General features: G+C 34.3%; 1 protein-coding gene across 1 annotated transcript; it reads left to right on the top strand.

The window, feature by feature from the left end:
- Positions 1 to 253: 253 nt before the first annotated feature.
- Positions 254 to 4305, top strand: LOC107909530 (leucine-rich repeat receptor-like protein kinase PEPR1). Its single transcript, XM_016837102.2, has 2 exons — positions 254 to 3591; positions 3694 to 4305. The coding sequence occupies exons 1-2, from the start codon at positions 513 to 515 to the stop codon at positions 4041 to 4043; spliced, it is 3429 nt and encodes a 1142-aa protein (XP_016692591.2). The 5' UTR covers positions 254 to 512; the 3' UTR covers positions 4044 to 4305.
- Positions 4306 to 10943: the final 6638 nt, after the last annotated feature.

Here is a 10943-nt window from a genome sequence, read left to right as displayed (position 1 = left end):
TGATGGGGTTTTATGTTGCTTGATTAACAACCAAGTGGTATATCATTAACATTGCCACAGAAGCTAACTTAAATTGTTCTCCAAGACATTGGGGATTAGTTTTATATTTTAAGACTAAATGATATTATAGGAGAGAATGTGCAAAAACAAACATGTCTTGGATAATATTATTGCATTGTCTGAGAGAGAGCATGGCTGGCCTCCAGTTTTTCGACTTTCCAAAGAACAGCATCATATTTTTATTGGTCATTATGGGACCCCCCTCAATACTTTATACAACAGCATTTTTTTACTTTTTATCAAAATAGCCCTTCTAGGAGCTTCCCTTTTGAGTGCAAAGGTTGTAACTTTTACTCACTGTAATGAATCCAACAGGAAACGACTAGATATCGGAACTTGTTTCAACACACATGTGCACCACTTCAAGCACCGAAAGGAAACAAAAAATCAGCAATATCTGTTGGTTCCAAACATAACATGAAATAAAAATAGCATTTAAGACAGTGAAATCGATGTCACCAAGAGAAGTTCCATGGAAGTTAAATAAGAACATGGTGTTGTTATTCCAGTATCATGTTATCTGCTCATTCATTCTTTCATCAGCCTCATTATCTCCGCCTGCAATTTTCCTTCTACAGTTCTTTAACAGTCTCCCAAAACACACTCAACTTCTGTTACCATGGAATCAATCCGATTCTCCATCTCCAAACTCTCATTGCCAATGGGCTGGAGTGTCTTGCTACTCCAAAAAGAGCTTTCAGGTCAGAGCCTTGAATCTATCAGGCTTCGGGCTGTCTGGTGTATTGAACAACTCTGTCCCTTATCTTTGCCTCCACCAGCGTATGCTCTCCCTCGACCTCAGTGGCAACAGTTTCAGTGGTAATATACCTCAAATTCTGGGGAACTGCAGCCAACTAAATACCATTCTTCTCAATGATAATGGCTTTGAAGGATCAATCCCTCACCAAATTTTCATGTCAAAGTGGCTTAGAAAGATTGACTTGGGTTATAACTCACTCTCTGGTGGAATCCCCCCTGAGGTAAGTCTTTGCACCAATCTGGAATATATTGGACTCTACAACAACTTTCTAAGTGGTGTGGTTCCAGATGAAATGTTTTCTCTACCAAATTTGAAGTTCCTCTATTTAAACACAAATAACCTCACTGGTTCAGTACCTGATTTCCCACCTTCATGTACAATTCTTGATTTCTGGATTCACGAGAATGGATTTTCAGGTTCTTTGCCTCGTACCCTTGGAAACTGCTATAACCTTACAACATTTATAGCATCCTACAACAAATTCCAAGGGGTCATTCCACCAGAGACTTTTGAGGGGCTTTTGCAACTTGAAGTTCTCTATCTTGGTGAAAACAATGTGGAGGGCGAAATTCCAAACACTTTGTGGAGTTTGCAGAACTTGCAAGAGCTTATTCTGTCAGGGAACAAGCTTAATGGAACTATTTCTGAGAGGATTGCTCAATGCAATCAGCTTGTGGCAGTTGCACTTTCAGGAAATAATCTGGTTGGTCCCATTCCTCGGTCAATAGGAAATCTTACAGGTTTAGCTAATTTATTTATTTATAGCAACAAACTTAATGGCTCATTACCTCCTGAGCTTGGAAACTGCACTTCACTTGTTGAACTCAGGCTTCAGCATAACTTCATTGGAGGAAGCATCCCTCCAGAAATTTGCAATCTCAAGAATCTCGAGGTTCTTTTTCTATTCAACAATCATATTGAAGGCCACATTCCACAAGAAATTGGCAGGATGAGAAACCTGGTGCAGTTGGCTTTGTATAACAACAGTTTAACTGGTAGAATCACATCTGAAATTGTTCACTTGAAGAAATTGAGATTCCTGTCCTTGGCTCAGAACGATCTAGTTGGGGAGGTTCAATTTGAGCTCAGCAAAAATTTCCCTGCTTTGGTTAGATTGGATTTATCAGGGAACCGACTTAATGGATCGATTCCTTCCGGAATATGTGCTGGCTATAATTTTTCAGTTTTGGCCCTCGCGAACAATCGTTTCAGTGGGAGCTTTCCTTCTGATATTGGGAAATGCTCATCTCTCAGAAGGGTGGTTCTTAGTAACAATAATCTCCAAGGGCATATACCAGCATATTTGGAAGATAACCCTGGAATTTTTTTCCTGGAAGTCCAAGGAAACTTGCTTGAAGGAAAGATTCCCCCAGTGTTTGGTCACTGGACCAATCTTTCAATGCTGGATTTCTCAAGCAATAGGCTCTCTGGCTCTATACCTCCAGAGCTTGGGAAGCTTGGGAATCTGCAAATTTTAAGGCTTTCTTCTAATAGACTTACAGGAAGCATTCCCTCAGAGTTGGGTCATTGTGAAAAGATGATCAAACTGGATTTGAAATCCAATTATCTGTCAGGAAATATTCCACCAGAAATAATATCATTGCCCAACCTGCAAAACCTTCTGCTCCAAGAAAACAAACTCAATGGACATATTCCTGATTCTTTTTCATCCCTCCAAAGTCTAATAGAATTGCAGCTTGGAGCTAACATGCTTGAAGATCCCATTCCATGCAGTTTGAGTAACCTTCACCATTTCAGTTCAGTTCTCAATTTAAGCAACAACAGGTACTCTGGTGAAATCCCTGCATGCCTTGGCAAACTAGACAAGCTACAGATTCTTGATCTCTCGAGCAACAGTTTCTCTGGTGAGATACCAGCAGATGTGAACAACATGATCTCCCTCTACTTTGTGAACATATCATTCAATCACCTAAGAGGAAAATTACCATCCGTTTGGATGAGGATCGTCGCTTCATATCCTGGATCTTTCGTTGGAAATCCAGAACTTTGCCTGCTGGGTGATGAAACTGGTAATTGTCGGGAAACTGAAAAAGGCAACAGCAGGGGAAGGGTGCTTGCTGGGATCGTTATTGCTGTGGTGGTCTCTGTGGCATTGCTCTGTGCGATGATCTACACATTGGTGGTTAGACGCCTACAGAAGAAACATTCCATTGACCAAACTGTTCTCTACAAACGACAATCTAGAACTGAAGACCTACCTGAGAACTTAAAAATCGAAGATATTATTCGTGCTACAGAAGGATGGAGCGAAAAGTATATCATCGGGAGAGGCAAACATGGAACAGTTTACAGAACAGAAACTTCCAACTCTAGAAACCATTGGGCTGTCAAGAAAGTGAATTTGTCCAGCACAAACTTCAAACTTGAGATGAGAACTCTTGGCTTAATTAGGCATCGTAATATACTGAGAATGGCAGGTTATTGCATTAGAGACGGATATGGATTCATTGTCACGGAGTATATGCCTGGTGGAACACTTTTTGATGTGCTTCACCAGAGCCAACCCCGCCTGGTTTTAAACTGGGATACACGATATCGTATTGCATTTGGTATAGCTCATGGTCTTTCCTACCTTCACCATGATTGCGTGCCTCAGATTATCCATAGAGACATCAAATCAGATAACATACTATTGGATTCTGAATTCGAACCAAGGATTGGAGACTTTGGAATGGCAAAGTTGGTCGGCGATGAGGATTCAAGCTCCACAAGGTCTGCAATTGTTGGAACATTGGGCTACATAGCACCAGGTTTGATCCATCGTTTTTCCCATTTAATTTAACCAGGAGACTGCTGCATACACTTCCTACAAAAACCAATATCATGTATGACTTGTTTATGTCTCTTTTCAGAGAATGCATACTCCACGCGGTTGACAGAAAAATGTGATGTCTATAGCTATGGTGTAGTTCTGCTAGAGATGCTCTGCCGAAAATTGCCTGTAGACCCTAGCTTTGAGGATGGCCTAGATATTGTCTCGTGGACTAGAAGAAACCTAGAGGAAAATGAAGAATACATCTGCTTCCTTGATGAGGAGATCAACCTTTGGACCGATGATGAACAACAAAGGGCCCTTGCATTGCTGGAACTGGCACTTCAATGCACTCAATCTATGGCTGATACAAGACCCTCCATGCGGGATGTAGTGGCATCTCTAATTAGGTTAAATCATAAGCATGAGAAATCTATAAACAACACATAAACGAAGGGATTTAGCTTTTACTGCAAATTATACACTTCTTTCCTTCATATTACCATTTGAGAAATCAAAGCACACAAAACAGTGTGGTGGTATGAGCAGACTGTAGCTGGTAACTCTGGCTGTAATCGAGAAGCTATTATCAATCAGAACCAGACCAATCCAAAGTCCCAAACCCAAAAATTAAATTGATTGCGCTGACTGAGTAAAGTTGTACAATTGATCGGTTCAATTAATAACAAAAAATTATCATTGATCGAATTAATCAAGTAGTTACCACAGTAATGACCAACTGTAGCTATACTTCGTGAGACTTATTGGTCTTCGAGCATTAAGTTTTTCCTATAAACCTTACTGATCAAGCACCTTACCACGAAGGAACTATTCTCAAGAAGCTTTTTTGGTTGATCTTCAACCACGAAATGTTCAGCCATCTGCTGCCAAGCAAACAAACAAATACTAGCCTAAACATGCACATTTTCCTAGACAAAATTTGTTTCCAGAAATTTTATAGCTTCAAGAGCAATTACAACTATAATCCCTCCCTACATCTCAGCCTCGGAGGTGTTTGGTTTTAGTCAAGTTTGTCAGTGTAGGTTAGAGTTTAGAAGGTAGACATTCCAGTTATAAAATCATTGCCCCCAGCAGACTGACATTTCAAATCATATCAAACAACACATCCCTAGTGTTTCACCCCCCCCCCCCAAAAAAAAAAAAATAGGAAGTTGAAGTAAAAACCAGGGCATTTGCTGCAATTACTTGCAAGCCTACAGGGGAGGATTGCAAGCATTCAGGCTGAATGTTATGATTTCATCAATTCCGGCTTTTTTATTATTTGTACTGTTCTCAATGAAGCATTTCTTTGCTAGGGTATGGTAAGGTTTTGTAATCATGATAAAGCTGATGGAGTCAACAAGTAAATAATCGGCAAGATATGAAGCAGCAATTCACCAAGGACTGAAAAGTAAAGTAAACTACAATGAGTCTCTGAATCCACCTAGACTTAAATTTCAAATGCAATCACCGTTTCATACATTATTGAGAAACAGATTAACTGATGTAAATCATGTCAACCGGCTGAGTGTACCATCATTCCATACAAAAGTACATAATAGTTCAACCACCATTACTCTTTTATAACGAGGGCAGAAACAAAAAAACATTACCGAGGAACCAATTGCATATTTAGGAAAAATCTTTTTTTTTTTTTTTTGTCACGAAGGACCTATTCTGTTGCTTCCACATGTTGTGAAGTTTCACCTTGTTTCAAACTCTCCAGAGCAGAGATTCGCCTATCTAGGGGCTCATGAAGCCTTTTCACCTTGAAACAAAGGGAAAAATGAAAAACATAAGCACACAACTAAACCCTTGAAATGGCTACTGCAGGTTAGAATCCATAAAGACATGCGCCTCTGGGGGAAAAATAAAAACAACAATAATAAATACTCATTTTGTAATTATTCTGTTCAGTAGAACATAGGTAACTGCCCATTCTACAACTTTTCTTTTGGTGGTTCATCATTTTCACAAGAAGAAATAGCAACTCATTGGAATAGATCTAATTGGGAGTCTCAAGCATTACAATCTTTTGGTATAAACATGCATCAGATTCTATTATCCCTTCTCTGTACCATCCTATTCCTTCGCAATATTTATCTTATATGCCTTCACTACCAAATAAATTACACCTATAGTTGGTATACTAGTACTTTTGTAAGGCACAACAAAGATCAACCATGGATGAAAAATGTCCAACAAAAAGCAGGGACAACACAAATGCACCCAGAAGAAAACAAAAAATGTGCTGAAAGTATATAAATAGGAATCAACAGGAAAATCCAACCCAAAAAATAGGACTGTGATAATGTCAAAAACTAATAGAAATATTAGAAGTAAAACAAATCCTGTTTACTCTAAAAGGTTTTCAAGGTAACATTTGAGACTTGCAATGTTAACTATGTATGCGGTACAGTTTTTACCAGGTTTTGCATCTGCCTTGTCAAAACGCCCAAAGCATCAAAATTGAGCCTTTCTCATCCAAGATAGCATACTTCTCTCCCCTTGGCCCTTACCAAATAACAACGACTCTTATATTAAGTTCTTAACCCAAGCCGGCTACAATTGGGCAAATTCAGACCGCAAAAGACAACCTTGAGAGATATCTTGTACCCTATCCCGTGCTACCAGAACAAAGGAAAATCCACCATATTCTTTCATTTCCATAATAACCATCGACAATCTATATAATTATCAATCATCCAAGCAGCTACATATGCATTGCAATGCCTAATCCATATTTGAAATGCATAGTAAGCAAACATTAATCAGCAGCAGCACTGATCGCATAGAGTAAAAAAGTAAAATAAAATATCTAAATTCAGTTTCCAACCATTCCTCTACTCATGGATTTCACTATACAAACTCGCAAATGAGCAAAAAATATAAAACCCAGAATAATCCAAAAATTTCATAAAGAAATTGAAAGCTGCCCTATGAGCTACGAAACAAAACAATGCGAAAAAGGAATAGGGGAGTACCCGTTGGGCAATGGATTCATGGGCGACCTTGTAATCCTTGTACAAGATGTAGAGACCCAGAAAGGACGCTGTTGCTGCCCCCGTGAAGAATGAAGCCAATCTCACCCTCAATACATACCCCATCGTTGTCTCGTCGATCTTTCTGCTCCCCTCTTTGTTCCTCCTTTTTTACGCTTTTTTTCTGCTTACAAAGTAGAAACTAATTTCAGGTAAGCAACAAAACGGGAATCGACCTCACGCAAAAACGACATCGCCTCTAATGACGTAACGCTGTCGTTTCGACAACTCCTTGTACCATGTCTATGTGTAGGTTGTTGTTACTCAGTAAATTTTATTCCTAATTAAATGCTAATAATTAAAATTGGTAAGTTAAATTTTACTGTTAATAGTAAATTATGAAATTAATCTTTATTCTCTAATTTGATATTTTTAATCCCTATGCTTTTAAATTTGAAATTTTAATTTTGATTAATCAGTAGCCATCAAATTCATCAACTAAAATAATGTAATTTTTTTAAAAAATTAATTATAAACTAATACAACATTACACATATGATAATATGATTGTTGTATAAAATTTTGGCAATAGCAAAATTTAACAGTTATCACTTGGATCATAACTAAAATCTTAAATTTTGAAAAGTAAAAAAATAAAAATGACCAAATTAAAATATAGAATCTAAATACGTAACTCACGCATAATATAAGAGCTAATATCAAAATTTAACTTTTTTTTTAACACTATGTTTGCTTGCAAATTTGCAGCCTTCAATTTTATACATAATTTTAATTATTTATTAGATTTTATTAAAATTTTAATATATTTATTAAAATAATTATAATATCTAAAATTATTTCTTTATTAATTAAAATTAATTTTTAAAGATGATTTTTTTATTAAATGAAATAATAAATCCATAAAATTGAAACTTAAGTCGAGTTCTTCAATAACAAGATTTCACTTAAAAGATAAAAAGAATGTAAAATATAACAAAAATAACTATAAAAATACTTGAGAAAGAAGAGGTATTTTTTATTGTTCTACAATTATAGTTAAAAATAAAATATTTTGTATAAGATTCTTGAAAATATTAAAATTTATTAATTTTAAAATATATATATTATAAATATGAATGTGTTAAGTATATATTGTTTTAGGTCAAATTATAAGTATGATCGCTCTACTATGTTTAATTTTAGGATTTAATATTTATACTTTAATTTGACATAATGTGGTCACTTTACTTTTATAACATCAATAACTAAACTAAGTAGTTGACACACTCAACGATTTCAGTTAAAATATTGAGGTTAAAAATTCCATTTTAACTTATCATATTGAATTTTTTTATGTTAAAAAGAAGTTTTTAAGAAAAATTTTATCTCAACATTTTATCTGAAGCAATTAAAGATATTAACTAACACCACCAAATTATGTTAAATATGAGCATAGTAGATATGTACCATTATTAATAATGAAAAGAAACAGAGGAGTTGATACAGTCAATTAAAAAACCCGTTAGGACATTATACAGTAGTATAGATTGCATTCTTTGCGGTTTTATTACTGTTTTGTACATGTGAATTATGAGTATTATTTTATAATTACGGTTTTTTTTTGGGTACATTACATTACTTAATTAATATTAATGGGCAAGATACAACATAAGGTTTGGGATATCAAAATAAAGAATATAGTCATTTGAGTTTGACAATTCTATAGTCCTACTAGTATTAAAGTACTTGCTTTCCTAGCAAGTACATCAAGACACTTATTTCCCTCGCGGAACACATGCTGCAATTGGTTATACCGAAATGTTCAAAATAATCCTACGATACTTAATTAAAGCATCAAGCAAAATACTTTTCTTGTTGGATGCGGTACCTTAACTATAATATATTCGTTTGTACATTTATATATATATATATATATATATATTTTTAAACAGATTGGTTAATAAAATTATTCATGAATTACATTAATATCATTTGTATAATGTCCTTATGTGATTTTTGCATTTAAAGCAAAATAGAAACAAATATTAGTTTACTAGTTGTCAAATATTTAACTAATATTAAGCGATATTACGTAGTCGGATTGTAGTACGAAAAGATCATTTATATTAATAGATGAACGTAAACATGTCCTTAGTCTAATCGGAAATTATCAAACCGATTGAAAGATTAATATATTGTCTATCAAGTCCAATTAGGGAGATGTTTTGTCTTGGGCATTAGAGTAGATGACTCCCAGAAGATAGAGACATAGATGTGACCGACTAGATTGATAGCACATCGGACTAGAGCCAAGCAAAATAGATTTTGAATTTATTTATAAATTTATTCACCTCTAACGTTCATAATGTCACATTCATAATGTTGAGAATATTGTTTATAAAATCTTGTTTGATGGAAGATTTTAGTGAAATCAAGCTTACAAATATGAAATGAATGGATTAAAATCAACTTTTGGTGAAAAAAAATGCAAAAGTATTTGAGAGTGTTGTGTTTTTTAAAAAATGAAATGTGCCAATGGTGAACAAATTAATCGTTCCCTCCAACCATCATTTCAAAAAAGGAAAATTGCTTACATGACCTTGGGGAAATCACTCAATTAGGACCCATCTCAACCACAATCCTATTTTCTTGTTTTCTCACATTTACCTCTAGCAATTTTGCTATTCTTACAATCTAGTCTATAAATCTTAAATTATAAATTCTAAATTCCAGCTAATAAACACATCTAGTTAATGAATATTAACCTTCTAATGAACCACTAATTCACTATTGTGCCCATTCCTCGAAACCTTTCGGTTTAACGTTTCCGTGTGGCTCTATTTAAAAAATCTGGCTCAAAATTGAACATCCAAAAATGAGAGTGTTACATTCATTCTTCTTTGTCTAAAAAAAACTTGGTAGAGATAATATGATGGTAGAGTTCCTTTAAGAAAAAAGATAGTTTGGGGATGAGGTTTAGTTTCTAGATCCAATTCCATTAAGAGTCTTGAACTTCTTTAATTGTGATAAGCCCTTTAATACGACATTAGGTAGAGCTCAAAGAGAAATTTCTATCCTTGGAGAGGTTTGATCCAGTTCTATCCACACCCTCTTGAGCAACTAAAGAAAGGGTAACTTTAATGGTGTTTTTGATAGATTGAGAAAATTTTAGAAAAATAGGTTATGAAAAACAATTTTAGTTATACAATGAAAATTTAAAATTTTTCATAAAACTTCACATTGATTGTGATATCTATAGTAATAAATTTCACCAAATTTAGTATTTGTGTTTCCAAGCTAGAGAGATTTTTCAAATCGTAGAGCTAGCGTCTAAATCCTTTTTGCCTTCAACCGAATGATCTTCTCCATTATCTCAAACCCTTGGATGCTTAGAGAGTGGGCTCTATTCAAGAACCGAACACAAGATGAATGCTAAAACTTTCTAGCAGGGAAAATCAACTTTCTTTAAGAAATCCAAAACAAAAAAATTTAATATCACAAATTTGAATAATAATTGCCAAGGAGTAGGCAATTATAATATCACAAAATTACAAGTACTCACAAAAAAATGGAATTTATTTGAGTTTAAAGACATAACCAAAATAAAATTTTCACTAAAATTCTGCAGAGTATCCTCATATATTTTCCTTATGATTTTCAACAGCCCCTAATCCCTTTATATAGGAAAAAATCACAAGAATTCTACTAGAATAAGAAGAGGAAAAAAATAATATTTTAATAAAAATTGGAGTTCTATTAGAACTATAATCGAGTTGGTGGTAAGCACAAGGAAACCCTCCCTATATGTGCCGCCCAATTGCCCTGTAAATGGGCTCTCTGGGCCTTTCATGTATTGGTACAGTTATAAGTATAGTCCATCTTTAAATTTTAAATTAAAACAAACTTATATAATTATCATTCCCAATAATTAGATTTCTATTCCCAAAATATTATTTAATTATTTTTAAATTAATTAATTCAATTAAATTATTTTCCCAACCCAATTCTAATTCTATCAAAATCATTATGACTTTACTGTATTAGAATCAATAAATAAATAAATCTAATTATCTTATTTAGTAAAAAAATTGATTACTAATTAATTTCATTTTCATTTTGGACTCAATTATTGAATTCCATCTAATTAAATAATAATCTAAAGGAATTAAATTAATTTCTAGGCCATCTCTTGTTGCTTCGAGAAAATACATTTACTAGGATAGTAATTCATGCAATTTGTAATACCCTTACCCGACCCAATTGCCAAGTCCAGGTATTGGATGTCACAACGATCCGATTAACTTAGTACGTTTCTATTCTAATTTGATTAAATACTTAGAAAACTTAAGCCTTCAATTTACTCTCTGAG

The sequence above is a fragment of the Gossypium hirsutum genome, chromosome D08 (assembly GCF_007990345.1).
Source record: "Gossypium hirsutum isolate 1008001.06 chromosome D08, Gossypium_hirsutum_v2.1, whole genome shotgun sequence".
Taxonomy (NCBI): domain Eukaryota; kingdom Viridiplantae; phylum Streptophyta; class Magnoliopsida; order Malvales; family Malvaceae; genus Gossypium; species Gossypium hirsutum.
This window is presented reverse-complemented; position numbering and strand designations above follow the sequence as displayed.